General features: G+C 36.2%; 1 protein-coding gene across 1 annotated transcript in view; it reads right to left on the bottom strand.

The window, feature by feature from the left end:
* The window catches only part of LOC108551553 (probable G-protein coupled receptor 158), a 254,840-nt gene that overhangs the window by 19,172 nt on the left and 211,002 nt on the right, over positions 1 to 24,666 (bottom strand). The window contains exons 7-8 of the mRNA XM_017905767.1: positions 20,964 to 21,073; positions 10,001 to 10,215 (exon numbers count right to left, since the gene is read on the bottom strand). Coding sequence (XP_017761256.1) covers positions 10,001 to 10,215; positions 20,964 to 21,073 — 325 coding nt within the window. The remainder of the gene's footprint in view (positions 1 to 10,000; positions 10,216 to 20,963; positions 21,074 to 24,666) is intronic.

The raw sequence follows: 24,666 nt of genomic DNA on the forward strand, positions 1-24,666 counted from the left end.
GCGCAGGTTATAAGCGGTGCTTTTTTCCTCGTCGATATGGCGGCACTCTCTTTCATACACGGTTTTGTTTATTCTGTTTTATTATTTACTCCCGAGCGTTAAAAAAAAAAAAAGGAAAAAAAATACCGTGGATTTTTGACTACGAATGTTTGCACTCTTGATGTACAGAGTAACGCGGGCAAAGGCAGCATTTCCATGGCAGTCTATTTCCTTTGACTGGGACTAGGTATTTAACAATCTTCTATTGCTCGCTGAAGTTTCAACGAGATAAACAACGTCACATTTTTTGTTTCGTTACCCTCCATTGATTGAAATATGAAATTCAGTGAAATAATACATTCAGATTGTTACATCAAATTTACAAAAAAATATGTTCTCCCTGTTTTACTTAAAGCTACATATAATTCTAGTAATAAGAATGTGATAGTCCACAAGAATCCTAATGTCGAACCTAACCTCTCATATCCGAAAATCATCAACATCCTGTCCAGTTCTCATGCCATATCCAAAGAACCAGTTATATTATAATAAATAACTAACTTTTCCTTCATAAACATCACATTATATTTATATTGTACAATTATAGGACAAATGAGTTTCACTCATTCAACTTCACTCACGCTCACACACACAAAACCACACTCACAGGTATTCACTCTATGTTCAACGTAAACATTCAAACCGATTCCTCTACTATAGGTCACGGACCACTCTATCAGCCATTCTAAATTTCTCTTAGAACAGTGAGAAAATTGTAAGGATGTAAAATAAATATTACTAACCAAACTCTCGTTCGAAAACTGTCGAAGTTTGATCAACAAAAAAGTTAGTCACATGTCTAACCATTTCGTCCTAACGTGGCGAAGAATAATACGCAACTGAGACAGAAAGACAACGACGAAAATTGATCACGAGCCTGGCCCGTGTTGTTTACGTTAGACCCTATTTACAAACCACGTCTCTCACACGTCACACTCACGTTTGACCCGATTTCCTTACCACGAGTCTCGCACGATATTGTAGGCGAAGGCATTAAGGAAAACTAACCTCAATTATTTGAGGTTGTTTAAAGATGTCAGAACATGCATTCCATTTTCTTCTATTTTTTAGGATTTTAGCCTATATTATACGTATTACTTATTACTATTACTATTATTATCATTATATATATACTTGTCAAGAAAATCGGCTTTGAATATCCACTTTGAATGAAAAAATTAAATTCCTTTTTTCGATTTGTTCCTTCACCCCTCTCCCGGTTGTACTACCGTTTCTGGAACACCCTGTATATCTTGTATATCATATATTATTATGTATTAGAATTTTACTTTACATTATATCTACTATTATAATTTTTATTATTGTATTATTAACATATATTATATACGTAAATATTATATGTAACGTTAAGTATATTATATAAATATTATATAGTATGTATGAAAAAATGAATTAAAAAATATAAATATTTCTTTTTAACAATTTTCCGGGAGGATACTAGGAGCATCGTTGGTGTTAGTGGAACGAAATTGATCAGCATTTTCAAGTGACAACACCTGGTGATGCTTAATCATCCGGTTAATTGATTCGACGTTCATGGAATTTTAGACCAGACTTTATGAACAGAATGATTGATTCCTGTCAGCCTGTAGATTTTAATGTCAATCGAAAATTCCAACGGGAAATTACGGAAATAACGTGACCTGATCCGTGCGTTAACTATACTGTCTAACAAATTTCAACCTTTTCTCCAATTTGAAATATCTATTAGGTGATTTTTGTAGAGTTTATTTTCCTCAAACCGAATCTCCAATCGAAATTGCTCTATTGTCGTCAGTTTTCGAAAAATGTGGGTTTTTCTGAAAAGGCAAGATTTTTGGGTAAAATAAAGTATTAAACAAAAGGCAAGAAAATTAGGATGTTCATTATAAGTGTCACATACAGAACCTTTTGTAAAAATGCAAGAATATGCGTAGAAAGTGTGCTCGGGGCTTATTTTTAACCTTTGGTGACCAATTATAGTTATTCAGAAGCATAAGTAATTATAGTTATTCAGAAGCACAAATAATTATAGTTATGGACATTGATAAACTCGGGATACTCTCACCTAATTTATAAAATAAGAATGAATCGTCTAACCTATTTTACTTTTCGCATAATACTTCATTTCAATCAAAAATCGTGCGTTTTTAGAAAAACTCACAATTTTCGAAAACTGGCGATGATAGAGCAATTTCGATCACGGCTTCGTTTTCAGAAAGGTGAGCCCTACAAGAATTGCTTAATGGATATTAAATTCGCCTTGAACAGAGAGAATCAACATACAAGATAATTTATCGAAATGGGAATAAATTGTGTATTTTTCCTCAAATTACGTAATATTTGTGATACACGTACAGTTATAATGACGTCCATTGATCTGGTCTTACCGTAAATATTTATTTTAATAACAGATATTAATTTCCAAAATTAAATAAGAGCTCAATGATCATTGTTATATATCATTGAAGCGTGTATAGCAATTGTTCGAATTGATTAAAATTCTCCGAGTGAGCCTTAATATCACGGAATGATAAGAAAACTGCTTTTGTCGTAAGTATAATAAATGACATAGTTAAAATGGAAAAAATTCGATGTCCCGCAGAAAGCGAGGTTAGGTGGCTAACGACGGCCATTTTATATCAGCAGCCATTATCTGGAATGGTTTAGATCAACCGCGCCTTTTCACGCGACCAAACCCTTCCCAGAGCTTTATCCGATCAGTAGATCCTCTTTCGAGTAACGTCGTTTTGATCTGCATTTCGAAATTAAGATCCCACGATACCCTGCATATCGAAGCGTCGTTCGAATTCGAGAGATATCGAAACACTGCGGGGACTCATTAAACTGGATGACGCGATACCTTTCTCGATGATATCGTTTTCTCAAACGTAAACGCCGAGTTAAAGAAAATACAGTAGCAACGAGCGAATAAGAGAAAATTTAAAAATGAAATAAAATATTAAAAATTTTTTACTTCTGAGAAGTTTCATTTTCTAGAACTTCAAATACCTCGATTTTTAATTTTAGAAATTTTGAACAAGAGAATTCAGTATGACGAATTTTATTACTGAAATAGTGAAATTTTGATTATCGCAAATATGAGACGAAAAATTTTAAGTTATCCGAATGAAAAATTCTCAATTTTTGAAATTTTAGTTCGTGGAAAACGTTATTTACGGGAATTTAATTACTGGAAAACTCAGCTTTCTGAAGTCATGATTATCAAGAAAACTGTACTTTAGAAATGCTTGTAAAATTTTTACGAGAAATAAGAGATTTTAAAATTTTCTATAGAAATTAAGAAAATAAAGGAAACAGTATCTCAAGCATAAAAGAGCAATTTTTCTAGAAATGAAGTAAAAGTAATTTTTTCCGGAAATAAAAGAAGAAAAAGGAAATGAATTTATGATTATTTGCTACAGTTAACGTTCCTCTATGAAGCAGAGTCCAAATATACGTCGACAGAAGTTCAAACAAACCCTTTGCAAATAAAAGGTGGAACAAGAGAGAAGGTATAAGAAATTTTAGCCAATTCTATCGCGAAATGAAAACTAACGACTGTGGTTACTATTCTTTCGCTTCACCCCTAATTTTACGGATCAAATAATCCCAGCTTTTCATACAACCCCATATACCTACCGTCAGTCTACATTTGAAAATCAAGATCGATAACGTTCATTTCTTCTCGAATATTTTTCAAATAAAAACACCGAACAAAAAATTACACCTAACCTGAAAAAAATAAAAAAATAAAAATAGAAGAAAAAACAAACAGATGATATATCCTCGTTAAAAAATAGAATTTTCAACCATCCAATCCTATTTTCATCATTCCTATCAAACCAGAGAAAAATTTATGAGATGAGAAAAAATTAAAACCTTTTATCGTACAGGTGCCCACAGAGATATTTTACGAAATTCCCATTTCCCATTTACCACTAAATCCAATCTGTCAATACCCCATAACTACATTTAACCACCCTCTTCGAAATCGAAACAAATACGAAATTGTAGTGCTCCACAATAGATCCGAGCAACCAAAAATTTCTACCATCTCCCCGAACCTATCCAATTCCCACCCCGAAATGAAAAAATAAAAGAGAGAATGAAACTAGCAAAAAATTCAGCAAAAATCCATCAAAAGTAAAAAACAACGGAATTCGATTTTCATTAATCCGAAAGGGAAACGTGTCCCTTTGGCTCGTTTCCCCGAGTCGAGTTAACAAACCGTGGCTGCACTGACGCTGTGGAGGCAGGAGGATGAAACTTCCGGCGGAAGTAAGCCGCGATTCGGAGCATTTTTCGTGGTCCCGCGAAGCTGAAATCGCAGAAAAACGAGCGCGTCACGCGCGTTCCGTGGTTTCCGTGCGATAGGAGTGGGGAGAGGACCGACGTCGCGGAAGTGAGGAATCGACGGAGTGGGGGGAAAAGCAGCCGCGTGTTACCCGGCAAAATATCGAATTAGTTCACGTTCTGTTTTTGAAGGTGGCGTCTGGCAACGGGTGAATTGGATTACCGGCCCCCAGCGGGCATTATGAGACGATAAATTCGCTGCACGGCAACCTTATTAGCAAATAGATTTATGCGCGCCATTAACGGTCGAATTTCGAGCGTTACGAGGCGGTTCGGACGGAATTCGCGATGTGGAATTTTTTTTTCCTCGCTCGTGAAGGTTGTCGGAACGAGAACGTTTCATTATGGACGCTTTTTCTCCTGGAAGATGAAGGATTCCTTTTTTTTGTACATCCATTTGTTCGTTTCAATATTTTTACCGAGCTTTCCGGCGGTATCCTATTAATTCTCCTATCATTACCTTTTCTTTTGGGATTTTCGAACTGTCGAAATTTTTTTATTGTTTCGTTATTATTTATAATTGGACTTTCTGCTATGTTATATTAATTTCTTTCGATAATAATATATTTTTAGATTAGTTTTCTTATTATCTTGGGGTTGTATTAGTATTTTATTATTTTAATTATTTTATTACGAAGATTTTCGTTGATAACAATCTTCTCGACTATTTTATTCATTTTTCAAAATTACTATCGATATTCTGTTATTTTTATTGATTTAGTACTTTTAGAATATTATTATTTCATCACATTTTGTATTAATTTTAATTATTTTAAGTACTTTTTGATTACTAAAAATTCTTTTTCTAATGTTTGGTTTCTTTTTGGAGGTACAATTCCAATTTTATTTCGTGTTTCTGTCAAAGAGTTTTTAAACGATAACTTTCATCAGTCTGCATCAATCGCATAACTTAATTGGACTGTCTCTCTTTTCAGAAACTAATTCTGCAATGCCGTCAAGCAGTTTCTTCGTCGTATGGGGAAGATTGAACGATGTGTCTCCATCCCCTGTTACCGATTTAACAATTCAATCGATACTTCAATTGTGAGCATCGTTCTTGTTATCTCAGTATTTCTCACAGAAATGAATTTTCCTACTATGAATAAATTCTGTTGGATAAGCTGAAGAAGTGAAATTATTGTACGACGGCCATTTTAAAGATGGAAAGATTAATTCGACGAAAAATATTTAAAATTGATAATTTTATATCTACAATATTTTTCCAGAACATAAGAATGCTTCTTCCGAGGAAAAAAGAAAACAACAAAATAGTTGATCATTATTATTTTCTCCAAGAAACTTGTATTTTAATCATTTCTTTAATGGCAAAAATTAATTTCTTAGCAATTTTTCCATTTCTTTAATATTTAATTTTGTCTTTTTAACGTTGAATTTTTAATTTTATTAACGTTATTTTTAATTTTTAAGAATTAAGAAGTCAACATCACCACTAGTTGTTATTTCACGAAAGAATGGAACAGATATTCCTGTCTCAGAAGTCGTTGATTTTACGAGGTATTATTATCAATGTGGTTGTAATATTTCATTCGAACAGTGTTGCTTTTAATTTCAAAATACCGCTGTAAACAGCAAAAATTCCTTGCAGCGACTTGAAATATTTTGTGCTGGATGGTAGCCAAGGGGATAAATTCTGAAAGCTTTTATTTGTTAGAACGTTGGCGTTATTCCCGGATGGGAGCCATTCGATCACCTTAACCTTTATCCAATGAAACCGACCGGTTATTTCTTAAAAAAATTTCCATTTCTATGAGGCTTCGACAAAAGTGCACAGACGTCTGGGTTATCGGTGATCAAATAAATTCATCGTTCATCGAATGGGCTGGTTTCACTGTGCAAACTTAGTGGCTATTCCTTGGGAGGCAATATCGTCTATCAAAATTCCCTATGGTCGACTTTAAGCCAATTAAACCAGTATTATAAATCGATAGATGAGTGCAAGTTTCGCGTAGGAGGTTACTATGGAAGGATGTTAAGTGGTTTGAAATTTATACGAAGTTCCCCGATTCTATTATTAATCTCAATTTCAAGATTATGTCGTAATCTAGAATGCTTCAGACAATTTAAAATACTTTAAGATATTATTAGAAATATTTTAAATACCTTCAAATAGCTTTAAATATATTTATAAAATACTATAGAGTATTTTTAGGCATTCTAAGATACTTTTAAATATTTTTCATTATTTTCAAATTTTTTAAACAATACTCGAATATTATTAAATATTTCAAAACTATCAGATATGCTAATTTGTCTTAAATATTTTAAACATTTCGAGGCACATTTAATTTTCTTTTTATAATTTTCAAATACACTTAATTATTTCTCTAAAAGGTCAAATATTTTCTAGTTCCAAATACTTTTTAATATCTTTTGCTTACTGTCAAACGTACTAAAATACTTTTAAATACCTTCAATTATTCTAAAGATAATTATATAATTATCTTAATTAAATTATTAAATTAATAAATAAATAAATTAGATAATTATATGAAGATAATAATATTAAAAATTTAAGGATTCCAATTAATTTCAAATTCCTTACAAGATAATTTAAATACTCTCATAGTCCAATTCATTCAAATATTCTCTAAAATATTTTCAAATGAACACCCTCGATTACCCTAAATAATTTTAGGTATATTCAATTACTGTCAGATCCTTTTAAATATTCTCAAATGTACAGAACACGTCGAAATATTTCTACATACCTCCAGCTTTTAAATTTTCTTTTCATTCAAATATCTCTAAGCAACTTCAAATACTTCAAAATATTTTCAAAAATATCTTCAGACTCCGAGACACATCAAGCCTTCCAAGACGTATCAAGACGTTTTCAGACGTTCTCAGGTGCATCGAATTATTTCGAAGTGCAAAGCAGATTCGTATTTTCTCCCTTTGGCTTCCCTATTCCCTACGTTCTCGTCCTTTTGAACGCGGAAGGAACGATCCCCGGAATAAAAGAAGATCCCTTGGAAACCGTGCCAACTCTTCAAGAAACTGTGCTTCGAGCACGCCTTATGTATCTCTTTCGCCGCGTTCCATAGACAGTACGGGATGAAAGCTTCGTGAGTAAGCTTTGTGTGATATTTTACATTTCGAATTTGAAATACGTGGAATTTCCATTTCCCTTTGATAATGGGGCCAGAACCGCGAACTTCGAGCCAATACTGGGCCAACAGGAACAACTTGGAAACGAGACCATGCATCCATCGTGGTTTACGGACATTGCTTTATTTATTGAAGGCAACTAGCGATCTACCTGCCAGTTTCCACAAGTGTTCTTCGTCGCTTATTAAATTATTCTATCCATGCCCAGGTCGCGTGACTTGTATTGTCGAGATTGTCAAGATTCCTTCTACATAACTTTTGTGTAGCATAACGGTCACGAAACTGTTGAATTAGTATGAGGATTATGCGATATTCGTGATACTCGCAGTACAGTACGGGATGAAAGCTTCGTGAGTAAGCTTTGTGTGATATTTTACATTTCGAATTTGAAATTTGAGGAAAAGTTAATCGTTAGGGAAATTGAATAGTTAATAGCGTCATATTTTATTGTTAATTTTAATAATTAGTAGTGTGAAATTTAATAGTGTCAGATTTACTGCTACCAAGATTTAGTGATTAGTAGTGCAAAATTTAATTAATAGCAAATTCAATAATTAATATTGTAAAATTTCCTTGTCGATAATTTTAATAGGTAGTAAAGTGAAGTTTGATTAATAGTAATAATCAATAATTCGTAGTGTCAAATTTACTTCTAGCAAAATTAAATAATTAGTGAGGGTAAAATTTAATTGTGGGTAAAATGGAGTAAAATTTAATTAATATTTAATAATAAATAATTGTGTTAAATATAATAATTAGCAAAAGAGAATTGATATCGATGCAAAATTTAATTGTTAGTAACATTTAATTGTTAAAACAGAAAAATTACGAATTAATTAATTAATATTAAAATGGTCAGTTATAATAAATCGAAATGAAATTGTGCTCCATCACGACAATGCTTGTTGGCAGGCAATGAAAATAGCATCAGATAATATAAAAGAGTATAATTGGAAGTTATTACCCCATCCACTCTACTTTCCAGACTCGGCACGAACAGATTTTCGTTTACTCTGATCACTAAAAATTGCTGTGACGAATAGAGAAATTTATATCCATGATATGACAAAGAATATGGATTAAAGTCCCTTGAATTCTTCAAAAATAAAGTTAGAAGGTTACCAGAATTACAGTTGTAAAAAATAATTAATATTTATCGATATATACGATAGTTTTCATTTTTTTAAATCTAAAAATTGCACAAGTAAACACTATATTATTTATGGTATCACCTGGTAATAATTTATTGCTTCCTAGAAATAATTCTCTCTGCAGGAATAATTCAATGCGTTAAAAATTATTCTCTTAAATGAAATTCTTTCACTATTCCTCAGAGAATTAAGAGAAATATTCAGAGACAACGCGTTGCACGTAATTCTCAGTATTTTCAAGGAAAAGAACTGGGAAAAGATCAGAGAGCATAGTATAGGATTCTTTATTCCCTGTTTCAAAATTTTACACTAAATATCAAAGTAAAAAATTCACACGTGCAATTCTTCGTGTTGAATTTTTATTTTTAGGTTCCTTTGTTTGAGTTACTTCTTATAGTCATTTTTAAACAAAAACTACACATTTTATATAGTTCCTCTTTCAAAATTTATCATACGAAGAGTAAATACTAATTAATAGGTTAATAACTACATAAAAATGTCATACAACATATATTTTTTTAAATTCAAGTTAATTTTTCAATTTTTAAAATTTTCTTTTACACCAACCATTCTCAAATATAAAATAATATTTCTGTTGAAGCACATTGTAATTTTAATTAAAATTAAAATAGTTAACAGAGAAAATATTCGAATTAGATCTTCCAAACTTTCCTTAGCTACAATAATTCTATCAAATTCAGGTTTTCTATTTCAAAATTAATTACTGATCTCAAAATTAGTAAAAAATTCATCCCTGTATATGAATAATTTTCTCCAATAATCAGATCACTTAAAACACATAATAAAGCTCAATTCTCAATCGATAATAATTTCATTCTAATTATTGGAAGCGAATTTTAGACAATTTCCGAGATAAACTGAACTTTCACTAAATTCGCATTACCTATAATATAATAAAGTTTCATTCTGCTTATTTTAGTAAACAAAGGAGTAATTACGCAATTATATAGATAAAATTCTGGCCAGCTGAACAAAAAGTATCAAATATTTCGAAAAGTCACTGAGTTCCTATTGGCTCGGTTATCCAAACTGTTCTCCCCCTTCAATGTGTTCAGTTAAACCAAGTTACCTGAATTCCTGCTCAAAGTACCGAACAACCGAGTCCATTAATCGAGAACCTATGCCAATCTAAAGTTTCCAATCTAATGGCCAGTTAATCTGAATCATTCTGCCCGATCGAATCGACTCCGTTCTGCAAGTGCAATAATCGATTGGAGCGGGCGATAACAAGCGTTCCGCCCTAGGGTCCAGACGCGAAAAAGGAACGTGCATCAGGTGGATTGGTGCAGAGTTAAAGCACTCACGTGTAGTGAAACTGTGATCCCACCAGTCGGTCTGGCAGAGATAAGCCTTCAGATCGTCCGCCGTTCGTGCCACTATCACCAATGGGGGTGCAACCAGCGTCCGGATGCTCAGGAACACGCTGAATATCATCACGATGATGCCCAGTCGCTTTAGCAGACTACCGTCTGTGATCTTCACCGCTTTTGCCGACTTCACTCGGAATATCACCGATATTCTGAAACCAAAACGAGCGAATATCGATTCATCGTGACGATCCAAGTATGTACTTACTGTGCTTCCACGAGAAGGAGGCACAGCGTGTTTATATCCCCACTACAGATGAACAGTCCTCCCCACTCCTGTGATCACAGGCAGTAACCGTTGTGATAGGGTAATGGAAACATAGATAGGATAATGGCAGCATCGGCGTAGTCTTCCAATCGTGATGTTAGCTTTCTATTTCTTAATAGTTAACATTTAGATCGGGGGACTATGCATATGCTGTCATTATCTTATCTTGCTAGGTTCTGCTACGGCCCGTCGATGAGCTTCGTCACCATTTTATGCCAATAGCAGTGTTATGCCAACTGCTTATGATCATAAGAGTGTCAGCGAATTTCAACAGCAGGGGATGTAAATACTATGAGCCTTCTTCTCGTGGAAGCATAGTACCTTATCGCCCTAGATTCCAGTGTCAATGTAGATAGACCAGTGTCTACCAAGAGACCCTAATCTATCTCATAAGAACACGTACTGCTTATGTTACATAAGAAGTGTCCTCGATTGGTCATAATATAATAGGTCTACTCATTCTCATTGTCAGTCATTTGTGTTGTAAGATGAAAGAATTTTTATTATCGGTCGAAAGCTTCTGATCTGTGTGCAGGGTGTAATTTCAGATTTCAGATACTTTCAGCTTGATGAAGATCATTATGTAATATTATAATATTATCATTATGTAATATTGTAATATTATGTATTATGCAAAATTGACCTCGACGGGTTCTTTAAAATAAGAAAAAATTGATTTTAATTGCATCGTGTTCTATCTAGCACAGAGGCCAGATTTGCTAGAGGAACTGTGGATCAAAAATGATCTGTTCTACTGCAAAGTGTTCATAATCAAAAGAGTAAACGAGGTATAGCAAAATGGAATGAGATACAGTGACGTAGCACTAGACGTGATCTAGACAGTGCCAACTACTTTACACAAATGTAAGGAATAAAGATTGATTGGTTCTTTAAGATGATCAACGTTGGTCAAGTCCAAGAATTCTTCAAATTTTATCTTATACGAATTGACTCTAAAACCCTGTCTTTATATAGTTCCAGCACCTCAGTTAGGTTTTAACACCTCTATCTAGTCAGAGTAACTATCCACTTGTCACAGGTCTAGTTGCTCACAGTACGTTGACGTTATGGCTGATAAATATTGGAGGAACCTAGGGAAATCTTAGGTTGATGGTCACCATGGTTACTTGGATAGTCGATACATCTGTGGAACACATCAGTCTGTCCCAAACTTTGGTTAATTACTAGCTTTAATAACTTTCGTTGCCTCAAGACTCCTCTAACTTGGGCTAAGACACAATTACAGTGAAATAAAAAGAGTACTATTATAATTTATCCTGTTATTATATCAATATATACACAGGAGCAGCTCCTTCTATTTGCCAGGCAGAAACAATTTGCACGTAAGCGATTATCCCTGTGTCGAAGCTAGGGAGCCTTGGAGGTAGTCTGGGTTTATAGTGATCACTCATATAATTGAAGCTCGGATCAAAGCTTGGCAAAGTCCAGGTTACGTCTTACAGGACCGTTAAGAGCGAACTCACCATCAAGCTAGACCCGTCCATCCAATGTTTGTCACACGTGTCACCAGCAAGTCGTGAACGATTAGGCCATTGCCTAACATGTAGCAAGCCTGGCCAGACAGAGAAACAAATAGCACACGAGCAAAAGCATGCACGAACGAAGAAGATCAAGGACGTGAGAATGAATATTCCTCTACTGGGGGATAAGACAGACCAGAACATTGATCAGAATACGAAATGTTGTAACATCTATCATCCTAACTAAGCCAGAATCTAGTAGACCTTCCTCTCGTGATGTAAAAAGTGGAAATACTTCAAAGTTGTTATTGTACCGAAATTTTGAATTAAGTTCAGAGTCTTCTGATCGTTATTTAGGTCCCAGTACGAAGAAATTTAATAGAAAGTGATCCAAAGGAAGATGGGAAAGTACCAATGGCCTTTAAACGGTCCAACAAATACAGCATTGCCATCTCGAGTAGCAAGAGTGCTCGAGATTTAGTAGCTTGGCCGTTTTCCTGGCCAGCAGAGCGCGTTCAAAAGATGCACCCACTTTAAGGATGAAATCCTCTTTGGTAGGAGGAGTGCACTCGTGGCAAGAAAGGCAGTGACACAGGGACAAATTGGAAAAGGCTGTTTTCGTTTGCGGAACCAAGGCACGCGAGTTGGCCGGCTTTGGTAATCGTCTTAGAGTCTATTCGACGATACGTCTATTAAGAAGCGCACTGTGCAGCTGAATTTACGGCGTGAAACCGGGCGAAGTCTTAATACAGTTTAAGAAGGGCTATCGGGACTCTGAAAACTCGCACTTCACTGTCGCTAGCCTTTGGGCCAAAGCAAGAGGGCTGGTGGCCTTCGCTGAATACCAAGAGAACCCGGTTCTTGTCCTTTGTCTTTCAATTTCGAGAATTACCAGCGTCATCACGATCACAAAAGATTCTTCCTCTGCAGCAGGGACCTAACGATTGAACAGACGATGCAGAAAGTCACTTTGAGTTAGAAACTTTTCAAGCTTGATTTAATTTAGAAATTCGGAGTTATTATGAACGTTACGTTTCACAATTTATTGTTTCGTAACTGTGAGGGACCAGTTGTTACAATTTCATATTTCGTTTAATATCTATCAGTGTCAGAATATTAAGATTTAGGTACCAAATTTAGGGTTTTAAATTTAGGGATTATAGATATGGAATCATACAATATGGAACCAGTCCCTAAATTTGAATTACCAGTGTCAATCTCTAGGTATAGAAGCTCAAATTCGAGTTTCTAAACTCATATCTTTACTTTTTGAGCTTTTCTACTGTTGCAGCCCTAAGTTAAGTGGAGGACTGCTTATGTCCTTATTGCCAGTGTCCCTTGATTCGTATACACTCGTTATCACCTAGTCACCATTTGGGTGAACCTTAGTAAGGGTCAATAAATCACCCTTAAGACGATAGGCATAAGGACCCAAATTATTTAAACATCCACCAACAAGCTCAAATTCGAGTTTCCAAACTCATATCTTTACTTTTTGAGCTTTTCTACTGTTGCAACCCTAAGTTAAGTGGAGGACTTATGTCCTTATTGCCAGTGTCCCTTGATTCGTATACACTCGTTATCACCTAGTCAACATTTGGGTGAACCTTAGTAAGGGTCAATAAATCACCCTTAAGACGATAGGCATAAGGATCCAAATTATTTAAACATCCACCACCACAGAAAGATGCCAAAGCTATCACACAGCCCCAATATTATTCACAACTAATAGGAAGACAGAAACTCACCACTCACATTTCACACCAACTAATCAATAGACATATGAAACTTATAAAACCACAGAGATAGTAGGCACGAGAAAGTTCTCTTAAAAATCCCTAGAAGGACAAGACAAGCATCACGATTAGATCATCAGTCAAGACCCACGACGATCAACTTAGCGCGAGAGACAGTCACACATCAGAACTATTTAGTTCGACCAGGTCTAACCAGGTCTAGCTCTATTAACCTGTTAATCAAGGAATAAACTTTTGTTCAACTCAGTTCACAATGGGGACTTTTTCTTCATAGTTATAAGTAATACCATCACTCCTCAAGTAATAAGAGAAAATAATTTTTAACTTATTGATTTTATTTACTTCGCCAAAATATTTTATAACATATAATATATAAATCAAATAACTTCAATGCAGAAAGAATTAATTGAACGAATTTAAATAACTAATTAATAATTAAAACCCCGTGAAACTCCCACCGTAAGAGTTGCAGTGTTCAGAACGCAACACCTAGTTTGAGTTTTCTAAGCCTTTATTCTCAAATACGATAGGTTATGTTTAAATGCCTTACTAGGGATTGGCAAATTTGGAATCATCGATTTGGACCTTTAAATTTGTCTTGCTACATTTGTATACTAATCATCCTCATTTTAGAGACTTTTGTAGTAGTAAAAACTAAATAGTAAAGTAAATATTTAAGTTTAATTTATTGTAGAGAAACTGAGGACCAAAATTAATGGATAAATTATTTAATTTAAATAGGTGCTGTAGTAAAATTAAATAGTAAACTCTACATCCTAGCGATGTGGAAGTGATCCCTTCCCCTACGTTTTGTCTCTTGTCTTCCATTTTCTGAAGATGTCTTGTGATCTGCGTGGCCCTAAACTGGCCAGTTCTAACCGTTCACCCGTTAAATAAACATCTGTACAGTTTCTCCACCGTTTCCAATGACTACTATACCTTTGCACTATAACTCTACAAATTCTTCAACTATAAATTATTCAACTATAAATTTGTCATTCCAAGTTTGAGTCTCAACATTTGTTTCCTTAGCTTTGGAATCCTCGAGTCCTCAGATTCGAATTCATGGATTCTCCATCTCCATACCACTAGACCCTAAATACCCAGACCCCTAGGATCCCTAGATCTTTAGATTCCCAGATTTTGGTTTCAACATTTGAATACCTAATCCAAAGCTCTTAGATTTGTACACTCAGAGTTGAGACTCTGACTCTGTATTCTATGTCCGAATTCCAATTCCCAGATCAGAATAGCTAATTACAATCCCATAGCTTAAAATTTTCAGACATGTACACGTGTTCCCGAAGCACATAAGAAATTGATGAACTCGCAAGTTTCAGCAAGGGAAGATCTTTAATACCAACCCAATGCTGACGCATTTCTCGGTCCACCCATTTCAATATTTCAATCGGACCACCTCAACAAACGCCAATCAAACTCGTTGAACAGGAGCCAGCGTGATTCGTTTTACAAACAATCCTCGAGTTTCTCAAGGAACTACCTCCTCCAAACACCGGTCTTCAGCCAGGTCCAATCGGGTTCCCCCGTCAAAGTGCCGGTTACTCGGTAACTACTCGATGCAGATTGAGTGCACTGCTCGCTGATTGAAGATTCATCGAATCCGGTCTGCGCTGGCACACCAAGACGGTGAAACGCGATACTGATTAGGAGAACGAACCCGGAATCGTTGATTATAGGGACAATGCACTCTGTTCTGCTATGCGACCCTTCGTTTGCCCATGGAATCTCTTTAATTACGTGTGTACTTGGGCTGACCCAGTTGTCCTGGCCACTCGAAGCGATCCTTCGGGCGATTAAGGAGCTGCGCCAGCAAGTTGCTGGCCTGACGGAAAAGTTCGAATATCCCTCTGGGGAATCGGTCGATCCTCAAGTAAGATCAATGTATCATCGATGTTAAACACGGTCAGACGACAAGATTAACGAGTGAACCGATGAATTTTCCAGTGGCTATAAGGAAGTTTGCAGACGTTTTTCATGGAAATCCTCGTCGCTGATGTACGTCCTTTTGACACACGATTGACTGGCTGACTGGGTGATTTTCGACAGAACCGTCGAATATTAGCTTTATAACCGAGGCCTTCAATTTGTTTTATGAGTGGAATTAAAACCTCTCTGCTTTGGCTGGAAATATTCCAATCCTGTGATTTCAGAGATTATAAATGAAATAAGCACTTGAAGGATGAAAAATAATTTATCGAAGATACGGAGGAGATTAATATTTGGAAAGGGAATATTATTGAATCGTATTGGTGATTAATATGGAGGATTAAATATTTTTTCCCCGCAATATTTTATTCCAAACTTCATCTCGTCGGAGGATGCTGGATTTTAATATGCAAATTACTCCTGCATTTGACCTCGTAATATTTATTAGCAGTAAATTTTCCGACGCTTTTCAAACCGGGAGCTGATATTAAAAAATAATTCACTGATCAACGACAGGATGTATAAAAATAATTAAATAATTATTTTCAATTCCTGTGGAAGAAAAATTGAACACTTGCGTTCTATACCGATAACGTGAAATGGTGGAAAAAAGAAAGGAACATCTCCAGTAGAATTTGATACTTTGGGGAGAGGAGAATTTATCTTTCCTCAGCATAATATATTTCATCCGATTTTAGTTACAGCTTAGTATGACCCCATTACGTCCATTATAGTTACAACTTTTTAGTCATAATGTTCGCAGTTTCTCCAGCAAATGATATCAACTTTATAAATATCGATCCCAAGAATCACTTCATACGTCGATCATAATTAATATCAACCAGTTCAATATAAGAATTCCAAATCTATTTCAAATGATCACCAAAATCCGCAGAAATTTTCACACGCAATTTCAAGATCAACTACGAATTCCTCGTTTCACAAGAAATTGAATTGCCGAATAGATTTCGAGACTATACCACAGCAAGAAAAATTGGGAAAATCGTATGGAAAGCGACGACGAGTTCGATTAATTACGCTATTTCACGAAACGAACAAAATGGTGGGATGCCCTTTGGCGAGGCGGTTTAATTAATGTAATTACTCGGTCAGGAGTTTGGAAGCATCAGCACAGGCCATAGGAAGGGTTAGATATGCATAAGTAGGTATCGACGAAGATTAATGAAGCTTTGATTATAAACTGGAGGAAAATAATATTCGCGACGACACTCGGCGAACTTTCATCATTTTCAACTTCGTCAAACTGCCGGCAGAGGGAGACGACGACTTGGGGATTAATCTCGCTTGCAGGCAGAGGGCTCGAATTATTCTGTTTCATTACTGTGTCGCCGGTTAAATTAATATCTCAGCAAGTTCTCCACCCTTCGTTACCGATGGGAGAAAATACAACAAACTCGGTACCCACTCCTCGAGGATGAGTTACAGGCTTGGAAAATTCTCCGGACCCAAGCAGATCAGACTACCAACTTTTCCCATCGTGACCGAAGTTTCCATCGAAATTGGATCACCTGGATCACCAGCCAGGGGTTCGATTCTAGATCGCAGAGGCTTCGAAATTTCAACCCCGTTCCCCTCGTGCCCGATTTAAAATTATAAATGCACCCTCTGGCCCCTGCTCGTCCCTTAGGGTCCCTCGGGGAACTCTGTGGCGAAGTATCATTATTGGGATTAGGATTCGAAGGTTTAATTAATTCCCGGCTGTTGGAAATTTCGCAAAACAACGGGTTGCATGGAACAAAGGGAAACGAGGCGTAATCAGAGACGGAATTTTGAGTTGCCAGACGGAATTTCTAATTATGTGTGTCGATCCACCGCGAGAGACTGGGCTGTGCATGAGCCGGAAGTCGACTCCCGTTAATTATAACTTGCAACTACCGACGAAGTTGCACGTCGATTAAGCGGCAAGTTCGCTAAATAACATTAGAATGCCGGAAACAGGGAGCCGGCGTAATGGCGGACGATGGGGGCACGGAGTGCGTGGGTGGGGGCAGGAGAGGGGCGAAGAAAGGGAAAGTTTGACAGTGGACCCCGTGTAGCAAGTTTAACAGGAAGTTCCGGGCCCGGTTAATTGTGTTAGCTCGGAACGGACAACGGAGAAAAGTACACGGTTGGCGGGATATTGTACGAACTTGCGAGGTAAAGGGACAGTTTGGCCCGAGATGTAAGTTAGGAGCTGTTTGGAAGGGAACCGGGGGTTATGAAAGGGTTTTACGTAGCTTGCGAAAGTTGCGCACGAATCGGGAAAATTTTGCATGATTCAGGCGAATTTTCAACCGTTGTATTTGAATTGGCTACGTTTTTTATGAGATCAACTTTTGGCAGAAACTTGCACGATCAAGGAGAATTTTGGTAGATCAATGGCAATTTTTTCAGGATTTATGACTGTTTCGGAAATTTTCTACAGCTTAGGTAAATGCACAGTGTGCATCACGAACTCTGTTTAACTATTTACATTTGCTACTTTAAATAATAATGGAAAATATTACTTACTTTCGAAGTGAGTTTAGGAAGGTACATAATATGGTTTAAATAGTATTTTCAGAGATGGAGGAGATGTAGAGGAGAACTATAATTTTTTAAACGAAATGTTCAATTTTTTACGCAACGAATTTGATACAGGAACTTGTTCAAAGTATAAAAGTACTAAAGTACTAAGTACAAGTGCTAAGTACATTTGTTACGAATATATCTTGGTGAACAGAGTTCGTATTATGGTTTCAGAGTATTTTATGCGACCAAGAAGAATTTTTTTCGAATTGGGAACAGTTTTCCACCATTTGGGAAATTTTTTGTGACTTATGATGATTCGAAGAGAATTTTCCATAACTCAGAATAATTAAAAAAGATTTTGGTAAGTATATTACAATTCAAGAGATTTTACATGATCGATAAGGATTATTCGAGAGAATTTTCCAGAATTTTTTCGAATTGAGGACGGTTTTTAAATACGTGGAAATTCGTTTTGTGATTCATGACGATTCGAAGAGAATTTTCCGTAACTCAGAATAATTAAAATCGATTTTGATAAGTTTATTATAATTCAAGAGATTTTGCATGATCGATAAGAATTATTCGAGAGAGTTTTCCATGACCAAGGAAAATTTATCGTGATTAAAGAAAAGACGATTTCAATTCAGAAAAGCTTATGTCGACTAAATGACTTTTCAATGAGTTAATAGAATTTTCTTTGACTAAGGAGATTTTTCTATACTCTAAGTACGATGAGAATTTTCCACGATTTTGTGTGAAAGTGCATAATTTTCAATAACTCGAGCAAACTGTCTATGATCTAGAACGATTCCATATTACTTATGGTGATTTCGTCTTAAATCAAACACGATTATTACGATGGAAGGAAATGATACACAGAATAAAAATAGAAATTTTCCACAACTCGGAAAAACTCACTTTGACTCAGTTGAATTTTCCCAAATTTAATAGAATGTTATATACACCTAAGAATATTCTTCCATGATTCAAGAACTTCCAACAACCACTGTAATTTTTTGTGGTTTTGAAGAAGTTAGTCACAAAGTGAGAAGCTTTTCCATAACTTAAATGAATTTCCACAATCGAAAAGAATTTCGTTATCCTACCATCTGACCAAAATATTCTACCCTTCAAAATAATCTATGACTAAGCAAAATTATCCGCGCCTCGTTGACCATTTTCCACAACTTAACGTTATTTTCCTCAATTTCCATGAACTCCGTCACCCCGGAAAAAGTGTCCACAACTCGGGAAAATTTTCCGTTATCCACTAGAACGTTCCTCGGCTGTGAAGCAAAATTCAGCACTTCCCAGAGAACGCTTTCATGGCACGACAAGGAGATCGAGACGTGCCGCACTCACAGTGATCGTTCTCCTGCACCCTCGTCACGCAATAGATCGATGTTTCACGGCGGAATAGAGGTTTATCACTTGGTTGGTTAGTAAAGAATACAACGAAAAGAGAGTCGTGCTCACTTGGCCGACCTTTGTTCGTCGAAACGAGGAGCGTCTTGGTCGAACCGGCTTACGGATTCTAGGGGCGAACCGAACCAGCAGGGCGAACTTTTTTCTTCCTTCTAAGCGAAGACGGGGTTGGCGGAAGGGGACGAGGGATGAAAGTCGGGGCAATCTTTGTCCCGGAATCTCCGTAGCGCCGGAAATCCTGCAACTGCTCGAAACCAACGATCTCGTGGGAAGGATCTCGAAAAAAAGACGAGAGCAACGATACGTTACACGCTGGTCGACCAGCCACCGCTGAAAACTACCGACCTCCTTTTTTGCGTTCCATCCCCCTTTGGCCTCTTGGTCAGAGGGCTGATCGGTGGAAATTTATCGGACCCGAGAAGTCGAAGCGAGACGAAGGAGAAGAGAGACAGGACAGTGCACTTTCAACCGTGGGAAATGATTCCTTCGATTCTTTCCAACAGGGGATGAAGCAAGAAGGGTTCTCTCGGTTGGTAGAAGAGACACTCAAGACCTGGAAAATTGCTTCCACGCTGCGTGGATGGGTTTTCAGTGAGGGGGGATTTTCTAGCGACGCGAAAAGGAGATTGGAAATTGAAAAATTCTGCTGGACCGGAGGAAAGTGTCTTTGAGTCACGGAAAAGATAAGCGAGTCGTGGAAAATTCGCCAGTGTTAAGGAACATTTTGTTGGCTTTAACCGGATATCGAAAACTGGAGAAATATCTTAACGACATACAAGTCGTGAAAAATTATTTTTAGTCATGGGAAATGACTTAATTTGGACTTGGGAAATTGTTTTGAGTCATGGAAAATTCGTCAGTGTTAAAAGAAAAATATTGTTGGAAATATTGTCGTTAAATATCTTAACGACATACAAGCCGTGAAAAATTATTTCTAGTCATGGGAAATGACTTAATTTGGACTTGGGAAATTGTTTTAAGTCGTGGAAAATTCGTCAGTGTTGAGGAAAGTTTTAAGCTTTAAGAGGGTATTGAAAACTGAGAAAGTGTCAGAATGATTGACAAGCCGCAGGAAATTAACCTGAGTCATGGGAAATGACTTAGTTTGGATTTGGAAAATGGTTTTAAGTCATGAGAAATTCGTTTTGTTTTCAGGTAGATGAAAATTCATCGCAACTCATGGAAAAACCGCAAACTCGCGAAGAAAATTTTTGAGCTACCGGAAAATCTTAAAAGTCGTGATAAACTTCCCTGTTTTGAAATGTAAAGTTGCTCCAATTCGTGAAGCGTGTTTTATGCTCGTGGGAACATTTGTCACACGTTTGTCGATCATGCGAGGAAATTAAAACACGCGAGATTGTAATTTTCCTCGCGAGTTGGTACTCGTGTGCATCGTCGAAACTTGTGTTCCCGTTTCAACGAGATTCCCATTTGCAGTGCAAACATTGTTCGTTGAATCTTGGCGTGGCGCGGAGTTAAGCAACATTTCCGGAAACGTTATTCCTACTCACCGCCAAGTCTTCAGCATAAGAGCGCCATAGGTGAGAGAAAATCCAATCTCCCGCAGCCAAACTCGCACGGTGCAGGTTATGATGTTCGGGCGGGGGTACATTACTATAGTCTGAAACAAAGAAATTGGTTCCCGTTCTCATAATTCACGGTCCCGCGGGGAATCTCGGATTCATGGACAAATTCATAGGGAAGTTGTGAATTGAATTTTCATTGGTTTCCATCCTAACAAATAGTGTAAAGGTGACGAGATCCTATTGGCTCGCGAATAAATTTGATAAATAATTTAATAAATAAATAAATAAAGGAAAAAGAGTGTCGTAAATAAAATCGTGTATTTCCAATTTTTGTTTTGTTTTTTTTATTATAATTATTATCATTGTTGAAATATGAATTGGTATTTTACAGACACTGTGATCGGTATTTTTCTAATTTCTGAACCGGTATTTTACAAGTATTACTATTTTGTTTAATTTTCAAACGAATATTTTACGAATATTGATATTTCATGACCGACGTCATTTGTTTGACTTTTAAGTCGGTATTTTACGAGAATTGTCATGTGCCAATTTTATTTTAAAGTTATTAGTACGCCGCAGAGTAATTTGGAATATATGAGACACGCGAAATGTCCCTAACATGTGTCTGCGGTGACAGGGAATATTATGCAAACTGTTTCATTTAAATCGATTCCCGCGAATATCCCCGAAACTGTTATTGATATCGACAGATGTTTCAGATAAAAGTTAAGTGATTTCGAGAGAGACATAAATTGATGTGACCAGTAGTTTTTTCTTTTTGTAGGTGATCGCGTCGAATATACATGAAAATCAAACTTACGTTTCCAAGCAAAAAAAAAAGAAAACAAAAAAGAAAAAAGAAAATAATTCAATTGATAATATTCTATTATGCTATTATGACATTAACCTATTTGTCACAGGAAGCCATTAATTTCATAGATGGTAATTTTTTTCTAGATTCATTAGTATCTCTTGAAATATTCCAAAATGTCCCTAGACGACTTTGACATGTTGTAAATATATTATACTTCTGCAATTTTTTTCTGAATAACACAAACAGTTTTTCATTTTTAATTTCTCGATAACATACAAATTTTCATTTTTAATATTATCTTAAAATAAAAACAGTGATGGAGAATATATCGCAACGTAACAAAATATTCCTATATAAAACCTCTATATAACAAGGGATATTGATAAATATATAGTACTAAAATATTGTAATAAATCTCTATACAATGTGCAGCTTAAAATACAAAGCAAAGGAAGTAATACACTGGGTCTATAATAGCCAAATAATTTTCCAAGTTTGGTTGCTTTTCAGAGGTAAGAAAATCGCAAAGTTGCGCACGATCGTTTGCTATATCTAACGAATTAGCACAATTCGAAGTTTCAAGAAACTGAACGAACGAAAGCTCATTCTTACGGTCCTAGCATTCTTTTCTCCGGCAAGAAAATTTCTTTCCGTTTAACGGTGCATCGCGTGGGGATAATTGCCAATATCGAGGGAATACTTTTCATAGAAGAACGCGAAATCGCGTGCCGCGTCACGCTGCGATTAGGTTACCTTCGCTCAGCGGCGCTAGTATCGTCTTTATCCCGCCATTTTCGTGCCGACAGGTCGTCCGTTTCACGGTCGAACGAGAGGCAAGTGTGCTCGATTGCCGGATAAAGGCTTCCGAACGAACTTATCAATTGTTTCTCGAATGACTTGGAACACGAGAACTTAAACGGGAGATTGCTATTTAAGCGGCTCTCAAATTATACAACCCCCTCCACTCGTAATTTATTCGCCTCGAGGTGCGAGCCGACTTTATTAACACCCGTTATACCACTGTTTCCGATTATTGCCGTTCTTTCTCGTTAGCCGAGATATCGAGCGTTAATTAAGACCCTATTTCGCTTAAGTCAGGTCTTTTAGACATTTTCCTCGCTATACTCAATTTTTCTCGCGACGAAATATCAGGTATTTTTCTAATTTCTGAACCGGTATTTTACAAGTATTACTATTTTGTTTAATTTTCAAACGAATATTTTACGAATATTGATATTTCATGACCGACGTCATTTGTTTGACTTTTAAGTCGGTATTTTACGAGAATTGTCATGTGCCAATTTTATTTTAAAGTTATTAGTACGCCGCAGAGTAATTTGGAATATATGAGACACGCGAAATGTCCCTAACATGTGTCTGCGGTGACAGGGAATATTATGCAAACTGTTTCATTTAAATCGATTCCCGCGAATATCCCCGAAACTGTTATTGATATCGACAGATGTTTCAGATAAAAGTTAAGTGATTTCGAGAGAGACATAAATTGATGTGACCAGTAGTTTTTTCTTTTTGTAGGTGATCGCGTCGAATATACATGAAAATCAAACTTACGTTTCCAAGCAAAAAAAAAGAAAACAAAAAAGAAAAAAGAAAATAATTCAATTGATAATATTCTATTATGCTATTATGACATTAACCTATTTGTCACAGGAAGCCATTAATTTCATAGATGGTAATTTTTTTCTAGATTCATTAGTATCTCTTGAAATATTCCAAAATGTCCCTAGACGACTTTGACATGTTGTAAATATATTATACTTCTGCAATTTTTTTCTGAATAACACAAACAGTTTTTCATTTTTAATTTCTCGATAACATACAAATTTTCATTTTTAATATTATCTTAAAATAAAAACAGTGATGGAGAATATATCGCAACGTAACAAAATATTCCTATATAAAACCTCTATATAACAAGGGATATTGATAAATATATAGTACTAAAATATTGTAATAAATCTCTATACAATGTGCAGCTTAAAATACAAAGCAAAGGAAGTAATACACTGGGTCTATAATAGCCAAATAATTTTCCAAGTTTGGTTGCTTTTCAGAGGTAAGAAAATCGCAAAGTTGCGCACGATCGTTTGCTATATCTAACGAATTAGCACAATTCGAAGTTTCAAGAAACTGAACGAACGAAAGCTCATTCTTACGGTCCTAGCATTCTTTTCTCCGGCAAGAAAATTTCTTTCCGTTTAACGGTGCATCGCGTGGGGATAATTGCCAATATCGAGGGAATACTTTTCATAGAAGAACGCGAAATCGCGTGCCGCGTCACGCTGCGATTAGGTTACCTTCGCTCAGCGGCGCTAGTATCGTCTTTATCCCGCCATTTTCGTGCCGACAGGTCGTCCGTTTCACGGTCGAACGAGAGGCAAGTGTGCTCGATTGCCGGATAAAGGCTTCCGAACGAACTTATCAATTGTTTCTCGAATGACTTGGAACACGAGAACTTAAACGGGAGATTGCTATTTAAGCGGCTCTCAAATTATACAACCCCCTCCACTCGTAATTTATTCGCCTCGAGGTGCGAGCCGACTTTATTAACACCCGTTATACCACTGTTTCCGATTATTGCCGTTCTTTCTCGTTAGCCGAGATATCGAGCGTTAATTAAGACCCTATTTCGCTTAAGTCAGGTCTTTTAGACATTTTCCTCGCTATACTCAATTTTTCTCGCGACGAAATATCGTTATATTTGATTTTCCCCAGATTTTCCTCTAGATTATACTTTGGAACAAAATGTTACTGTAATTGCTTCCTTTAGACGGTATTTTCAGACAAAATTTCATGGAAGAAACTTTGCTTTGGATGATATTTTACAGTGAATTGCTACTATAGTGATTT

This window comes from Eufriesea mexicana, unplaced genomic scaffold, assembly GCF_001483705.2.
Source record: "Eufriesea mexicana isolate 0111107269 unplaced genomic scaffold, ASM148370v2 scaffold4545, whole genome shotgun sequence".
Classification (NCBI taxonomy): Eukaryota; Metazoa; Arthropoda; class Insecta; order Hymenoptera; family Apidae; genus Eufriesea; species Eufriesea mexicana.